The sequence below is a fragment of the Polyodon spathula genome, chromosome 16 (assembly GCF_017654505.1).
Source record: "Polyodon spathula isolate WHYD16114869_AA chromosome 16, ASM1765450v1, whole genome shotgun sequence".
NCBI lineage: Eukaryota > Metazoa > Chordata > Actinopteri > Acipenseriformes > Polyodontidae > Polyodon > Polyodon spathula.
The window spans coordinates 11,337,277-11,354,787 of record NC_054549.1 but is presented as its reverse complement, the minus strand read 5'-3'; the positions used below and the strand labels follow the sequence as shown (position 1 = coordinate 11,354,787).

Below are 17,511 nucleotides of genomic sequence, written 5' to 3'. Positions count from 1 at the left end.
AAAAGCTGACCTGTATGGTAAATGAAAGAGTACACCTTGTTTACTGCCAGCTCAGTTTACTTGGCACACAGTGACATAATGCATGCTTAATGTTCATTCCTAAATAATCCCATGCTAAGCTGGTGCTCACTGCCGAATGCACTAGTAACATTTGGCACCCAATAACTTACTGTGTTATCTGTGTAGAAAAACACATAACATTCACGCTTGCCTTTTGAAGGTAAAGGATAACCACACTGTTACTACGCAGCTGTTTTTCAGCATAAATGTGAGGAAAATGGAACACATTGCCATACTTTTCTGGGATTAAAAAGAGATATGGACTGGCAACTATTTTTAAAACGGTTTGGTTTTGTCTTTTAAAATGACCTCAAGATGATGGCTAGTCTGTGTGTTGCACTGGACTGTACAAATCCATAGTTGCCTATGTTAAAAAATGACCCAAACGCCCCTCGGTCCTAGCCAGAGAGGAGTGGAGAATGAGCATACTGTCCACACTGCATCATGTACAGCTATTCGAAGGATAAAGTCACAATTCTAATTGCAGTTTTTTGGTTGTGTGGTTGTTCTCCGTTACTGCATTGTGACGTGAATCATGTGTATTAAGACACAATAAGTAAACTACTGGTTATCTTCTCTACTAGAGCGCAGGCCTTTTGCAGTTGCCCAGATTTTTAGTAAGTCCGCCCCTTCTAGAATGTCGTGGCAAGGAGTCTGTGTTTCTGCGTGCTGTGGAATACTTGACTGCCTAAGATAACCGGCACTGCGGTGAGACTTGAGTAAGCCAGCCTTGTGGGAAACAGTTAACTGTTAAATGTGTGTGTGTCTATATACGCACATATACATGTTTGTGTTGCAGGTTTGAGTTCCCCAGATTCTTGAGGAATTGCCTCAGTCCATGCTGCTATTCCCAGAACAAGTATGGGACACCTCGGAAAACCTTGTGGTTTCAAAGTAATTCAGATGCTGGCGTTTGATGAAATGTGACGCTGCCCCTTTTGCTTTTTGGTTTAGTTGATCCTGATGTTGTTGCACCAGCTGATGGAATAGCAAAGAACACTGGACTATTATTGCTTAGCGCCAGCATGAAACCATGTGAAGAATAATACCCTTTTTTTCCCAATTCTCATGAGAATCTTGCTTTGTATCCTGTTGGTTTTAATATCTTCTAGCACAGTATCTTAAAATTGTGTGTGTGTGTCTGCATTAACATTTGCAATAGGAAGGATTTTGCAGATTGCTATACATTAATTTGTAGGTTTGTAGATGTTGTTTATAAATTCTTTTAAGGAAAAAATCTGACTGCAATTACGACAATTCATCTGCTGTAGACAGCTCTTTCCTACACATTGTGCATTATTCATACTCCCTGCACTGAAGGAAGTTCACATCAAAGTGCACTTCTTCATCTGAAATTAGTTCGCATCTTGGCAAGTATTTAATATTAGATTCCATCATGAATGTTATTTTGGTATTAGCTGACTGACTCGTGGATGGTGCTTGGTGTGTAAAGCTCAGATTTAACCTCCTTTCAAAAAAGGTTTGTGCTTTTTTTTATTGGTTTGAATGTTTTATTGGGTCCTGTGGGAGCAAACTTCAGACACGCTGACTTTTCCTAGCTTCGAAAAATACAGATTTATTTTTTTTTAACCTGAAAGGTTTCCATGGAAACTAGCTTAGACCTTGTGAAGGGGAAGTAGCTCTCGACGTACGAGTGCTTGTCAGAAGTACCACTGATCAGCGTAAAGCTGCAGTAAAGACCAGTGTCATTTTCAGTGTCTCTTTTGACTCGCTCAGTAGAAGCTAGTGCAGGGATTTGCTCGCCTGCAGTGCTGGCTATCTTTAAGAATGTTGATCCAATATCACAGCAAGGCTCTTTCCCCATTGCTCCAACCTTCCCCGTGTGCAATCAAGACCTACAACAGCCTTTCCTCATCCTGCTTCTGCAATGCAGCTGGAAATCGGACAGGAAACCAGATCTGCATTCACAACAACCCCTTCCTCAACAAGGATCCTCCAGCTCCCAAGATCTCTCAAACACAACACCAGTAATGACTGTGCACTGAAGGAAGAGTAATCTGTGCTCCAAATCTAAATGCAGGAAGTTTCAGAACAGCTCATGCAGCCCAAGTCAGCAAACAATAAGGCAGAGAAATAATTGAAGCCATTCATATGATGAGAAGTTATTCTCCAAGTGCTTGACTTGCCTGCTTTTACTCATTCTGTCACTGGATCTTGAGGATTAGAATATGTTAAACTAATGGTATAGTCATGCAGATGTTTCTCAGTTTTAGCCTCTACAAGGTAGTGTTGATTCTGTAGCAATAAGCAATTTAAAAGCTAAATGGGGGGGGGGGGTTCCAATTAGGATGAATCAATCAAAACATGTCATCGACCATTGAGGAGTGGGCATGGAGTATAATCAGACTTCCACACAGCTCCTGCACGGTGATGCTTGGTATATCCAATGTGATTTATTCTGAACACCATCTCTCCCCAAGCTGGTGATGAGACTCGGAATCTCGGTGTAAAGAGCAAAGGGTTACTGCAGAGGGCAGGTGCTTTGGTGCCTGATTTTAATGTAATGCTTTGGTCGTATTACGAACTGTTGTGATGCAACGGCATTGCAGAGTCCCCTGCATGCACAGTACCATTTGCAATTTGCTGCAGATTGAGAAGGCTGTTAAGGAAGTAGAAATCGACCTGCAGACTACATGCCTACCTTTCGCCCATGGGATCAGAATTATTGCAATGCATTCTGACGTTGCACTTAAAAATGGAAATGAGTATCGCTTCCTATATCAGACTCATGACCCCTAATATTAGTGAGGCTGAACTGAAAGCTCGAAATGAGTTGCACAATAAACAGTTTATCTTCATCGGCTTCCATGTGATGTCTTTCTAATAGGTTGTCGCTGTTAAAATTTTAATGCCTCGTGGCGATTTAAAAAAAAAAAAAAAAAAAAAAGAAAAAGCAAGTAGTTTTAATTTCAGCTCGGTTTGTTCACAAGAATTGCAGCGTTCAATTATTTATAGACTCCTGGCCCAGGTTGCATGATATGAAGTGACAGTGAAGTGAGGGCCCGTGGGTACAGATCTGGGTATTATATCGAGCATGAGCTGCTGGGAATTAACAATGCTTTGCAATTTTTTTAATAGTTTTTCACATAAGCATTTTTTTTTTATCTGCATACTTATTGTAAGTCTCCATTCTTGTGTGTTGTTTCAATCAAGGGTAGTCTTTGTCATTTTAATAGGATGAGCGGTATATGCAAATGCAGTATATGTGTTTCTAATTTAATTTATGGATAGAATTATTTAGCTGATCCTTATTTAAGTATTGTGGATGGTTGTCAGAGGAAGAATACACATTTTAAATAGAGAAAAGGATTTCAGCCATTATAACAGGTCTGTCAGTCTGATATATTTTAAGCCTACTGATATCAACTCTTTTTTTTTTTAAGCTGCTGGTGTTTTGAATAGTTTTCAATGCAAAGATTCAACTGTTTTAAATTTGATATACGAGGCCTGTCTGCCTTCCCATTTCCTTTTATTTCCTTTGTCCATTTTTGTAAAACATTTTTCAACCCCAGCCAGCTGGCACGTCAGTTTCGTGACTCGAAGGGACCATTTTCCTCTTGACCTACTGTACCAATGTTTCATTTAATCTCTTGACTCCATGTGGAAGTAACTCTGACATGAGACTTACTGAACTGACTCATTGATACCCTACGGTCTGCCTGGCATTTCCGATAGCCCCGTTAATCCATCAAAACGTAACTGAAATATTAATACACACCGGGTTGTGGACAACCGCCAGTTTGAAATGTTACCATGGCAATAGTAATAGTTTTGGCGATGTTTCCAGTGGATGGCATTGCTCTTTCTGCCAGAATACACATTTTACACAGAGTTGTGAAATCTAAATAATGTGTGTTATTTAGTAAACACCTACAGTGATACTCAACCGTTTCAGCTGGCAACTTCATATCTTAATTTAGAGAAGTCCCCTCACTTTGAGCTGTGACCGAAACATCTGAACCCAGAAGAAATTAAGATATGCAATCTGTACAGTTTCTTTCGTGACACACATGCTATGAAAAATCTTCAATTCATTCATTGCATACGGGGAGCACAGCGGTTGGCATCACGTTTGCTGTCATCGTTAAAGTGCCAGACTCAAAGACTAATGAAAACAGCTGTTGTGGAGTTGGTAATGTCTTGTGGATGGTGCAGTACAGTAATCCGTCGTGTGTCTGCACGTCGCGTATCTGCCCGAACCGTTTATCTGCCATGATCGATTTCTTCAGCAGCGGTAGTTTATTATTGAACAGAGAAGATTAGTTCAGATATTGTAGATCTACCAAAGCTTTCGTATACTGTGTTGTATGGGCTCCGTATGCTGCCATTGCTGGTAGTGTCATGTGAGCTGTTCAGTGTATTGATATGTAAATAAATCCTGTTCACCTGCGGGAAGGCATATCAACTTCAACCTCCATCTCGATCTCCTGCCTGTCACTCAGCAGCAAATGCACACACCCACACGACAGACGGCTACTCTGCCACAAGCATTAATACCCTGTATCTTTCTAGGAATTTAGGGGAGCTCCCTCAAAGTCCTAATCTCAAAACAATAATTGTGTGAATATAGTCATTGTTGCAGCTGTGTATAATGGTATTTAAAACAGGATTCATTCATCCGGCTTTTTACATTTCCGCCCTTGTTCTGGTCCCACCACAGTCTGATATGCGACGGATTACTGTGCTTAAGACCCCTGTTAACCTGCAAGATTATACATTCAAATGTTTTAGTGAGGACCTGCTATGGATAAAGGGAGGTTTATACTGTATATAGGATACAAATTTTTTAGAGTGGAACTTCTGAGGGAATACTACACTATCTTCAGTCACTAGTGCAGGGGCTCAAATTAATTCAAGGATTCAGATTCAAAATAATTTATTTTAAGATAAAAAATAAATTGCCAGATACAGTAGGGTTTCAAACTATAGTCGACTCTCACTTTTCACAAGCTGTTTTCTCTAGGTCACCTGATGTCTTTGCGAGCCACGCAAGAGTCAATGTGCAGAACTACTGAAGCCGTATGTGTCTGTACTCGTTGATCTGTCAGTTTTTAGTCTGTGCAGTGACCTTCAGCAGTGTGCGATCAGCCTTGGGACTTACACGCCAGATTGCTCTCTAATGCCCTTATTCTCTTGGGTCACAGAATTTCACCTCGTATTTCAGATTGATTTTGTTTTTCTTCTCCTAATACTTTTTTATTCTATTTTTTTTCTAATCTGGTGAAGTTGTTTTTGACATCTATTTTGGGAGGGTTGAATCCATGCTTAACAGAGACTCTGCTGCCATAATATGCATTCAGAGGAAGAGACAGAATCCTAGTTGACTACCTGCTAACATGCTTGCTTTTTCTCTTCTCCCCTGGCAGTGGAAAGATGCATGGGCGCCATGCAGACTGGCACTCAGATGGTGAAGCTGAGAGGCAGCTCCAAGGGGTTGGTCCGATTCTATTTCCTGGATGACCACAAATCCTGCATTCGCTGGCGGCCCTCCAGGAAAAACGAAAAAGCCAAAAGTAAGACACTTCAAAGAGGCTAGGGATTGAAAACCTGTTCTACCCATCTCTGAGTCTCCAGAATAGCCAAATGTTCTGTCTCCTGTTTGCTTATTGAGTACTGATGAGATCTCATTAGAGCACCAATGCCTTACCGGACAGTTAGGAGGATGTGTGCCTGCACAGTGTTTATAAGCAGCTCGGCTAATCTTAGACAGTTCAGATTCAGACAGGAGCCTTCTTTCAAAGTAGCAGTGTGATATTAATTAGGGTCAGCAGGATATTGTTGAGAACTGGCAGGGAATTCATGAACATCTTGAGGGTTGGTTCACGTTGGCAAGCTGACATCCCTGCAGCATGTACTGTACATCAGGGTGGCCAATCACGGTCCTGGAGGAGCGTTCCACTCCTGGTCTTTGTTCCAACCCTGCTCGAACCCTTCATCCAGACCCTGAAGTAGTTAATTATATCATTTTACCTGTTAAACCTGGAGTGGGATGGCCCTCCAGGACTGTGATTGGCCACTCCTGCTGTACATTATAATTACTGGATTGTGATTGTAATTACTGGATTAACTGATTGTATTAAACTCTACACTATGGTGCATCCACTTAAATTAACTTGTGTCAGACAGTAGCAATCTCACTGATGCCCATTTATTTTTTTATGCCTAAGGGATTAGCACTGTATTGTTGACAGTGATTTGAGTCCTATGCTAATTAGACAGGAACTCGCCACAGGGAGCATTCTCCAGGTCCAGCAGTAGAATGGAGTGTGAGGCAAGTGGGATAGCTTTCAGTTTTGCTCCTGTTAATTGCTACCCGAGGGTTAGCAATTTGCATGTGTTTAGAGTCCTTTCAAAGTTAAATAAAAAATGAGGTGGCATTCTGCCATGTACCCCGTTTACCCTGCTAGTTAATAATCCTTAGAATAATCTTTATTTCTTATAGGACAATTCATACAACACATCTCTAGTTAAAAGTTAGTCTTACATTTGTCTGGACTGCAACTAAATTTAAATAAGAACAATAAATGAATCGTCCAACTGACCTAGAAATATTTTAACTAAGGTGAAAATAGATTTTGTTTTTGTTTTTAATATTTAGTGCAAACTGAACAAAATATATATGTGATACCATACAATTTCATATTAAATAGCATTCTTTGTGTGCAAGCGTTCTAAATTCTCACTAGACTAACATTTTCTATTTAGCAATTGTTTGTTGAAATTCACTCTTCTGCCCTGCTCAGTTAATCGGAGCAGGACATTAGGAAAGATGTTGTTTGTTTTGGCTCTGATCTGTTGTAAATGTGCCATGCAGTACTCTAGTGAACCAGCACCAGATTGCAGGCTTTATTATTTTACCCCAGGAGGAATCAAATCGACCAAAATGTGATAACTTTTCATTTTTTAGTACGATCTTCCTTGGAGAGCCGAGGAGATGAATAAAACAACATAATGCCTGTCAGTCACTAATCACAGATAGTAGTGAATGGCACCAAACCGAAGCAAAACACACAGATGGGTCTTCTATCAATATTAAAACCAAAAAAATTACAATTTATTTTAATTATTTTAGCTTGCGGGGTTCACTTTAGAAATTCAGATTTTGGATTTGTTTGCGCAGATCTCTTTGAGGTTGTCAAGTTCTGATAGAGAACTCCGGTCCGACCAAACAACCTAGAATGTGTATCCTAAAAGATTCGCAGTCTGGCTGTACTAAATGTGAATGTGTAATATTTAGATTGATTAATGATTAAGGGAAAGACACACTTTCTTCATTTGCAATACTTTTTTTTTCCCCCTTATTTGTGTTGTTCCAAGAAGTTTTGATGTTTTAGTGTGATACTGTGTGCTTGATAAATTCAAACGTGTTTTATTAAACCCTTGATGTACACCTCATTATCAAGGGGGCAATCGAAGGCAGCAACAATTAACTTTGTAAAATCAATGGCAAATAAAGAGACAAATCATTAAAATACCTTCTGCTTCCATGATCTTCTCAAACAAATCGGTCATGTTCACCGTTTCCTTGCTTCCAGTTTCCATAGATTCAATCCGGGAGGTGTGTGAAGGAAAGCAGTCTGAAATCTTCCAGCGCTACTCCGATGTGAGCTTCGATCCCAACTGCTGCTTCAGTATCTACTATGGAGACCACATGCAGTCTCTGGATCTGGTGTCTTCCAGCGGGGAGGAAGCCAGGACGTGGATCACCGGGCTGAAATACCTGGTGGCTGGCATCAGCGACGAGGACAGCCTGGCGAAGAGGCAGAGGACTAGAGACCAATATCCTTTCTGTTATCCGTTGTTCACCCTGCATTGGAGCGTGTTGGGCTGCAGCAGCAGAGCGATGCAATGCACACCCAACTGTGTTGGTAGGTGTCTCTCGTCTATCCAGCGCCGTGTTTTACAGTACTTCACGGATGACTGGAAATATATCATCTCTGTTTAGACAGCACAGTCCCCTTTTTAGCAACGAGTGCAAAGGCAAATTTTCTAAATTGTTACGCCTTGAGGTTAACATACTCCTGTCCAACCTGCTTTCATTGCAAACTGGGCCAATTGACTTCAGTTCAATTCAGTTTAAATTCAATTTTATTTTTATATAATGCCTTTTGCAACAAGTCACTACAAAACGCTTTACAAAGACAAAAACAAGACATATTACTGAACAGCAGTAAGCATTTAAAAAAAGAACAGCATAAAAACACAGAATATATAAGCTCTATTATAAAAAAAAATAGGATTTTAATCTAGATAATAAACAAATAAAAATAAAATGAATAAAAAACAGTGGGAACAATATGGAGGCAAGATAATATCGGCTCATCTGGATGAAAACGCCAGGCTAAGAAATTGATTTTTAGTCTAGACTTGAAGACATTCATGGTGCTGATGCTTGCATTGCTTCCCCGAAGGCAATGCAAAACAATTGCCTGCCTGTAATGAGATTGCATGAAGTTGTGTGAGCAAGCCAAGGTGCTTCCCTGACAGATTTCTTTGATCAGGTGTGTTTAAGTGCCATTGTGTTACTATCCCTGTACAAAAAGTGTTACTCTACTTGAGTAGGAGAACACAAGGAAATTTCACGTATGCCCTTTTTAGCAATACGATTCAGAGCTATCTTGCAAAAGAGAATCACTAAAAACAGTGTTCGTGTCCTCCAGACTTTTCTCTGAATTGAAATTCACATTCATCCCTTTCTGTCCTTCTTGAAGTGGCCCTGCATGTGTAGCGCTAGTTACTCGCATGCGGGTTTTAGATGGCCCAGAGTTTTAATTCAGCATCTGATACGTTGCGTGCTTTGCTCCTTAACTCTGATGTAACGTGGCTGAAGCAGACTTTTACAGAGGCCGACAAAAATGGCGATGGCAGCTTGAGTATAAGCGAGGTCCTTCAGCTGATACACAAACTCAACGTCAACCTGCCCAGACAGAAAGTCAAGCAGATGTTTAAGGTAAGCGAGAGGCCAGTCTTAGATTTCATTTAGAAGAGAAAGTAGCGTCAAATGTCTTATTGTTTTTCACTAAATCTATTTTACAATGTTTATCAGCCGGAGTGACTTCAGTTTAGAATTGTTCTCGATATATATCTAGCTTTGACCTTGTCTGGGAAATCCTAATTGCCAGGACTTCCATTGAAATAATGAGACAATGTGACCTTTCAACTCTTGTCAACCCCACGCTACTATCTTTTTATGTGACGGCTTGAATGTATCACATGATTTGGAATGAGGAAGTCTTTTCAGTCGCAGAATTTAGGATGTGTCGAAGATGGGTCTTCTGTTTTGAATTTGCAGACTGTACAAAAGTCCAGGTCTAAAGTACACTTTGCCTGCTTTATGCTGGTAATTGGGCTTAAACACGGATGCACATTGCTGTAATTGTTTTTGTGTTCACTCATCATGTCACAAGATGAGCATTACAAGCTAACGAAGCAAGCCTTGTAATACTCTTTGCCTCTGAGCTGGTTATTTATAGCGCGTCGTTCTGAGCTGTCCGAAACCCTCTTTCCATCCAGACTAGAGCTTCTGGTAATCACAAGAATTAGCAACAGGAACAAGGTGATGAATTTGGAAACAGAAACGTGAAGCTCTTGGTTTGCAATAATGAGATCTGCTATCGCAGAAGAGAGACGTACATTCTGGTTAACAAAGCTGACACATGTAAAAGCTTACAGTAAATGTCAGCTACTGAAACGATTACCGTCTCTTTATTTCAGTGGAATAGAAAAACCTAGTCCGTTGCCACATTTGTTATAATTAGAACTCCGAGCCCTGCTAAAATGAATCTCTCCTGTAATTGCAGGTCCATATGGTTCCATTGGTGCAGATGGCCTCCCATTTAATAGGCACTAAGGACTTTCTTGCTGCTGTAATAATCCTGTGTTAATGCAGTTGAAGCGAGCCTGTGGTTTCTCTGATTGCCTGCCATGTCTCTGTTGTGTATGAGCAGCAGTAAGTGTACAGTCCAGTGTGAGCCACTGGGAGCATGTTGCTACTGTGCAGTGTGTGAGAGCTTCAACACAGTGCTCTGCTATTCAATACTCCCTGTTCAGAGTCGTGTGTGCTGATATTCGACTGGGTTTACCGCAGCTTTTTTGAAACCCAAGGCAACTAGATTAGAGCCATGCAGATGGATTACACTGGCTTACATCCCATTAAATCCTGTCCATTTCCTAAGTGCTCAACACGGGGAGAATCCTTTGTTGAAGCCTGTAGGTATACATGTATATGTCCTCAATTACAGCAGGGACCACTCGACCGAGTCAACTTTTTATACTGTTTTATTTTGATCTTGATATTTTGCTCTGTTCAGTAAACGATTTTTTATTGTTAAGCAGGGATTAAATGTGAGGGGAAAATGAAGTGATTTGCTTATTTATGGTGCTGTTCAGTTTGTGGAGTGCTTGGCTTTAATGAAATATGTTAGAATACCATTTTTTTTTTTTTAAATCTTGTGATGGATGGACCTTGATTCAGTTTGAGTCGCCTTGGCCATCGTAAAAGAGAAATTGTTCTTTACTTTAAGTAAATAAACAAATTTATTGATTTGAAATCTTGGCATGAAAAGTCAACCTCCAAGATGCGCTGGGACCCTTGACTATAACCAGACTTGCCTGTTCACTCCATATTGCTTGCCCATTAAACTTGGGCATTCAACTTGAAAGACAACGTGTTTGCTCTGCATCCTGTGAATGTTCTACGTTGGAGACAAAGAACCCTAGCTGAGTTCTACAGTAGCCGTAACGAAGAGGCACGATTCTGTTCACTGTGTAATAGTTGAAAGCTCAGTCCGGGGGGGCTGTAAGGGGCAGGCACCAGGTGCTTATTTGTAATGTCTCGCGCTGTGTGCTTTCCTCGCTTTCATCAGTCGACTCGTCGCAGATCTGAACGGCCTGCCCTGTAACACTCAGCCGGGAAAGAAGGATTCGATTTATTTCCTAAAATCAAGGCGGAAATGTCGGGTCTCTGAGCTTGTGGGACGCACTCGATTCTTTTCTTTCTGTTTTTGAGTGTCTTCAGGCTGTGGGTTCCAGGTGAACAGCGTTTTATTATTTGGTGTGGTCTGTTCTTTCTCCTATGGCTGTCACTGCAGCTCCTGTCATTTTAAAAAGCGGATTCCCTGTAATATGTCGGCAGTGATATAGCAAGAGTGGAAATGGATTTCAAGTATAAATCTGGTTTGGCTTTCGTTCCCCCACCCCAATAAAAGTCTGCCCTTTCCTCTTTCAACGCCAAATGCTGCCAGTGTCAAAATTAAAATAAAATAAATAAGTGAATTAATAAAAGTCTAACTGAGAGATTGGAGCATAAATAAATTGTCGGGTTTTTTTTTACATAAATGCTTGCCTCTGTGTATTTTGTTAATTTGGAAATGGGGTTTAAAATAGCTTAGTTCTGCAGTTTCAGGCCTGCCTCAGACATGCTGTCTTGGGTGGTGTCTTCAATCGCAACCCTATCCTGATGGTCAGGACTTGGGTAAAAGGCCTCCAATAATGTGCTTGTTGCTACCAGAAGTGGTGTGTGTCCTGTGTGATTCTCGAGTGCCGTTTCTGTTTAGATTATTAAATGCCAACAATTCCAGATCGCCTTTGAGAGGACTCCTTAAGGCTGATGGTGGGGAAGCATATTGGCATTGCACAGGCTTCAGTGCACTGTGATTAATTTATGGGATCCGTGCACCGCGCAACGTTAATATGCTTCCCCAGCCTCGCTTCACCGCGGTAAGGCTTCTGGATATCAGGTTGGAGTTATTTTAAATAAGGACGTGGTTATTAACCCCAGTGCCCTAGCTCAGTTTCCATTCACAGCTTTGTTTTTGCTTTTCTGTAAATTGTGATCATTCATTAATTCCGCGTCTTATAGATCTTGTTAGAATTCCTATTATTTCTATTGATTTAACACATTCACAAATTGCTTCGAGGTTAATTAGTTTCACAGTGCCTGTTGCAGTTCGCTCTGCACTAAGATACAGTAGTAATAAACATAAAGAACAGTACTGTGACACTGCAGCAGGAATTTAATCAGTATTGTAGCAGTGTAAAATCTGTGAATCAAACACATAAATATAGCCACAGTATTTAGCATTTGTTGTAATCCATTTCCCTGGTTTCTCCAGCACAGCGTTCCTGCTGTGTTTTTCTGTTGCTGAATGCAACATTTTGATGTGATGTTTCTACCGATTTTGCTTGGCGCAGCTGATCATAAGGGAAGGCGGAGAAGTCTATTAGTTTATTAACTGCAGCTTTAAACTCCTGTATTTTTAACTGTGCCTTGGCGGTGAATCAGTATTTCTTGTTTCCAGGAAGCGGACACTGATGACAATCAAGGCACTCTGGGCTTTGAAGAGTTCTGCACCTTTTACAAGATGATGTCAACACGGAGAGACCTCTACCTGCTTATGATCACCTATAGCAACCACAAGGACCACATGGACAGCGATGACCTCATCCGATTCCTGGAGATCGAACAGAAGGTGTGGGGCTGAGTGGAGGGTGTATGATATGAGCTGCCAAGCCACGTTGTTGGTTCATGGGGAACCATCAGAACCCCTCTACTTGCGGTTCTGGCATCAGTCGGCAAAATCTAAAAGCTAAATCTCTCTATTGCCACCACTAACGGGGCAGAGCACAAATTACTGATGGAGAATTGTGAACCCTCTCCTAATCTGAAGGGATTTGTTGTTGTGATTAATTGCATTCCCGTGCATCCCCCTGGGAGTCCTGGTTTAATTCAGTGGGTGTAAAGGGTCAGTGCAGTCCGGCATGTTGGCTGATCGCTTTGTTTAGTATCCAAAGCCTTGCCGAGTTCTGAGGCCAAAGGTTAGAGCCTCCTGCACTGTACCAAGTTATATCAGTTGGGAATAAAGACAGAACCGCTAATAAATTATTCAGTGAGCAAAGAGTGACCTGAACTGCTTTTATCTCTCTCGATCCTAAACCCCCGTCCTCGAGGAACAAGCAGTACTCCTCTGCCCATGCAGCTAATTTAGGAATTATTGAGTTTCTGTGAGTGCGATACTGTTTTTGGCAGTTTACTTGTAATAAAACATAATAATATAATTCATGTTTTCTTTGCAAATAGAGCTGAGCTAACTAACTCCTACAGAGGCTGGTTAAAGCTATTGCAGGTTTGAGGTTTCAAAATGGTTTATTGCTCTTCAGCATGTATCCATGTTGGCAGTTTTACTGAGCCTTTTACCATAATCAGTGCAGTGCTTGCATTTTTGAAGTTGGGTGCTGTGATATTTGGTAGCCCAACTACAGAGGATCAGTCCTCTCCTGGGTTTGCATTATCCTAAAGCAGTAGCAGGTGCCACTAAAGAACCATGTAGTGCACACCCTTTGTGAATCCCATAAGCCACTGATTATTGACATGTGATATATTGCCCTTTTGTAGCGGTTCCTTTGGGGTATGGAAAGCAGAATGTATTTCTGGCCTGTCATTGATTTACAATTGGTATGTTTCCCTGAGACTTGAGTAATGCAATAAACCAAAGGCTAAACGCAATCGCTAAACCTCAGAGACCGCCGAGACGTTTCAATTAGCACTGTCACATTATAGCAACATAAAGGTTATTGTGATAGTACAGCAAGTACCCCTGGTGCTAATTCTGCCATTCTCGTCACACCACATCGTGAAGTGTGCTCAGTGATCCCGAGCTGAGAGCTACGTTCTGCTCCTTCGGGGCTAGCAGCTGAAAATAGGGGTGTGCTGCTGTTTACACCCCATAAGTGCAGAGTTGTCTGCTCCTGAATTGGGAATTTCAAAAATTGTATAGAAAAAAAGGGGGAAACTTCTAAACAAACTAGCGCAATACATGAAAGAAACACCTCAAAACCCATCAATGAGATTACATGCATCAGAACGACTAGGGGCCCAGTACAGTTACAGAATACCAGCACCTGAAATGATTCCATTACAGATTTGATTTACAGGGAGTCTGTCCTGCAGATGAGAAGTCAGGTCTGCCAGGGCTGTGTCTGTGTTATCAGTACTGAAGCAGAGGGATGCAGAGGAGCTTAGATTGCACCGGTCTGGTTAGTTACACAACCATGCACCCTGCTGTGGGGGACAACTAATTTAAAAGCACACTCTCTTTTTATGTTCCCAGTGTTTTAGATCCTACTGCTTCAACTGGCTGGCTGTTCCATGCATATATAAGTCTGTGTAAAAAAAAAGTGCTTCCTAACTTCTGTTCTAAAGTAACTTTTTTGCTCAGTTTCCATGTACGCCCCCTTGTTCTGTCTGTGCTTCTCTTTGAAGTAGGGTCTCGGGTTAACTTTGGTCACCGTTAGGTCACCCCACCTGTTTTATTTCCATGCAGTCAAACATAACAAGTGTGGCAGTCATTGGGACCTGGAGGCTTGCTAGTCCTGGAGAGAGTCATTGATAATGCATGAGCCAGTGCAAGTAATAATTATCTTATCTTTCATTAGGATTGTAATTCAAACATTGTGTTCCTAATTACAATCACCGCAAGTGTTTCACATTAGGGAAAGCAATTTAAAACTTGTCAGGGACCAGCTGTGATCATTTTAGCACTGCTTAAGACTGAACATTGAGCTTGGCAGCGTTTTATTGATTTATTCTTGTATTTCCATAAATATTTGTAATAAAAGACAATCTCAACATTTTTAAAGTGGAGGTATTTTTAATTTAGTCAACTTGAAACAGGTTAAACACGACCTATGAAGAAAGATTGAATATGAAATCAATTGGCCTGCGCTGTACACTTATTACTATGTAAACCACATATTTTGTTACAACGGTTAAACATTTGGGCAGAATCCTAAGAGCTGTATTCATAAAGGGTGTTTACCAGGCATTTAACTGGAAAAGTTTTTTTGTTTGTTTTTAAGCATTTATCAAAATGTGGCCTCACTGCTGCTAGTGCACAGGTAAGAAGTGTTTCTGGGTTTCTGCGTCTGGTGAAAGTTAATGGAGGGGGTGCATTGCTGGCCTGAACGGTGTTACCCCAGGGTGGGAGCACCTGGGATAGCTACTTCCACTCAGCTGCCCCTTGGGTTTAGCACTGCAAACATATTGACCCTTGCAGGATTTTAGGCTGGGAGTATGCCGCTATGCAACTAGACAGCTGGCCACGGACGAAGTCCCTCGGAGCAGCAAAAGAAACAGACACTGATTGACAGGATTAAGAATCGGATCGACCAATCAGCCAATTGAAACTCAGGGCTACTGGGGCGGAAAATCCAATTCCAGGGACGAGGGGCAGCAGAAGTTGTACGAGAGAATGCTGGTAAATGGAATCAGCTTTGTTTTGTCTCGCAGCTGTTGCAGTGTATTTACACAGATTTGTCTCTTTTTGTATTGTACTTCTTTTTCTAGATGGCTAACGTGACGAGGGAACATTGCATCGAAATTGTGAACAAGTTTGAACCTTGCCCGGAAAACCAAAAACAGGGTGTCCTGGGAATTGACGGTAAGCACCTGGGATAGAAGACTACATCTACTGTGCACTTTAAACTGATTTTGCAGTAATGTTTTACATTGCTTAAAGTCTGTGTGTTGCATGTATACTCTTGTGTTTATTCTCTCCATGAAGTTGCAAAGTAAATCTGATTTTTGAAACCGCCAATTTCCGACATTTTTAGGTTGAATATATTCAGGGCCAATGTCAGCATGCAAGTTACTAAACGAATAGTTTGGTTTTTTTTTTAATTTATTTTTTTATTCCACAATCAACGATGGAGAACAGTGTGGGAGACATTTCTTTGTGTAAACGGCGCAGTCACTGATAACACTTTAGCTACACCAACTGCAGCTTAAATTACTTTCCTGTTCTTCATACAAAAGCTTTGACCCTCTGCATTGAGTTTGATATTACACTGCACTGCCAGCTACACCGGGGGGGTTTGAAATCAGTAGCTGATCAAGAGAAATAGCGAATTGTAATTTCCTTCCAGCCGCAGGCAGTTAGGAACAGGCTTTAGCAAGAGTTTATTTCATAGTGTAAAACACATTTTACAGGGTAGCAGGGGTCCTGTTGTAGATCGCTACTGTGCATATAAAAATCCCATTTATTTCCCCCCCCCAACCAATATGTCACTTTACTTGTTTTTACTTTTCTCTTCTGTACAGCAGAATGCGTGGTGTTTAATGGAGGTGTCACTTATGCATTGGTTTCCTTTGCGCGCCATTGCTTTGATATTTATAAATTCTAAATTCTGAACGAATGCAAACCTGGTCTTTTTTCTTTTTTTTTTTAACCAGATTTTTGCTTTTGCTTTGAATATTTGCCCCAGTACTGCTTGTTTTATAACTAACTCCTTCAAAATGTGCCGTTTTGTCATCTTTTTGCCGTGTTCCAGGCTTCACCAACTACATGCGCAGTCCAGCCGGAGATATTTTCAACCCTGAGCAGTATGAGGTGAATCAGGACATGAGTCAGCCCTTGTGTAACTACTTCATCGCATCCTCCCACAACACCTACCTGATGGGAGACCAGCTCATGTCCCAGTCCAGGGTAGACATGTATGCCTGGGTGCTGCAGGCAGGCTGCCGCTGTGTGGAAGGTGAGGGCAGTGTCACAGCAGTTAGTCCGCTCAGTATTCGTTTTATTGTTAGTAAGCAAGTAGGCAGGAGCAGCGGGAGTAGTTGTAAGCTGGACGGCACGTGCACTGCGTTCGCCTGACGTACTCACGGCCACGTTGCTGGATCCTCAGCTCATGCTGATGCAATATAATATGTCGATATAACTTGTTGTAAGCCTAACTTATTGCATCTTATTTCACATTGTAGCTTAGTAGTATTCTTTGCAGTTACTGTATTTAAATATGAAGTTTGCATTGTAACCCTATACTGACCAGTGAAGTCACCTTAAATAAAGGCGTCTGCCAAAATATAATAATGCATTATTTCAGTTGACCATCAGGTGGCATTAGGTCATTTTTAGCCCATTTTTGTTTGTAAAAATGAAATCTTTGCCTTTTTTTTTTTTTCTTTGCAAGTTGACTGCTGGGATGGCCCAGATGGGGAACCGATTGTCCATCATGGTTACACTCTGACCTCCAAAATCCTGTTTAGAGACGTCATTGAGACCATCAACAAGAATGCCTTCGTAAAAAACCAGTAAGTGTGACGCTCCCAATTCTCCCAGATCCATGGCAGTACATTCGAACAATTACAACAATGTTACAAACTGCATTCAGTCTGTGTGTACCTTTCCTGCAGCGGGCTACTCTTTGTCTGTAAAGAGATTAACATTGTAATTCCAGTGGCATGTCTGGAGCCGTGATTGATGTCCTGAATAAATGTTGATGAGTGTTGTTGCCCACCTTATGCTGACCTTAATCCTCCTGGCAGTGATCCACAATGCACTGCAGCAAGGGGGGCTACAGCCAATCGGAGGAGGCTCTTCACTCCCCGCTTGTTCTGCTCATGTTAATGTCCAGGACTGCTCCCGTTGGATACTC

At 41.3% G+C, this 17,511-nt stretch overlaps 1 protein-coding gene across 7 annotated transcripts in view; it reads left to right on the top strand.

The window, feature by feature from the left end:
* The window catches only part of LOC121328627 (1-phosphatidylinositol 4,5-bisphosphate phosphodiesterase eta-2-like), a 113,159-nt gene that overhangs the window by 69,439 nt on the left and 26,209 nt on the right, over positions 1-17,511 (top strand). For all 7 annotated transcript variants that reach the window (XM_041273478.1, XM_041273479.1, XM_041273482.1 and 4 more), the window contains exons 3-9: positions 5,448-5,594; positions 7,617-7,860; positions 8,902-9,031; positions 12,381-12,551; positions 15,425-15,518; positions 16,408-16,611; positions 17,047-17,167. In XM_041273478.1, coding sequence (XP_041129412.1) covers positions 5,448-5,594; positions 7,617-7,860; positions 8,902-9,031; positions 12,381-12,551; positions 15,425-15,518; positions 16,408-16,611; positions 17,047-17,167 — 1,111 coding nt within the window. The remainder of the gene's footprint in view (positions 1-5,447; positions 5,595-7,616; positions 7,861-8,901; positions 9,032-12,380; positions 12,552-15,424; positions 15,519-16,407; positions 16,612-17,046; positions 17,168-17,511) is intronic.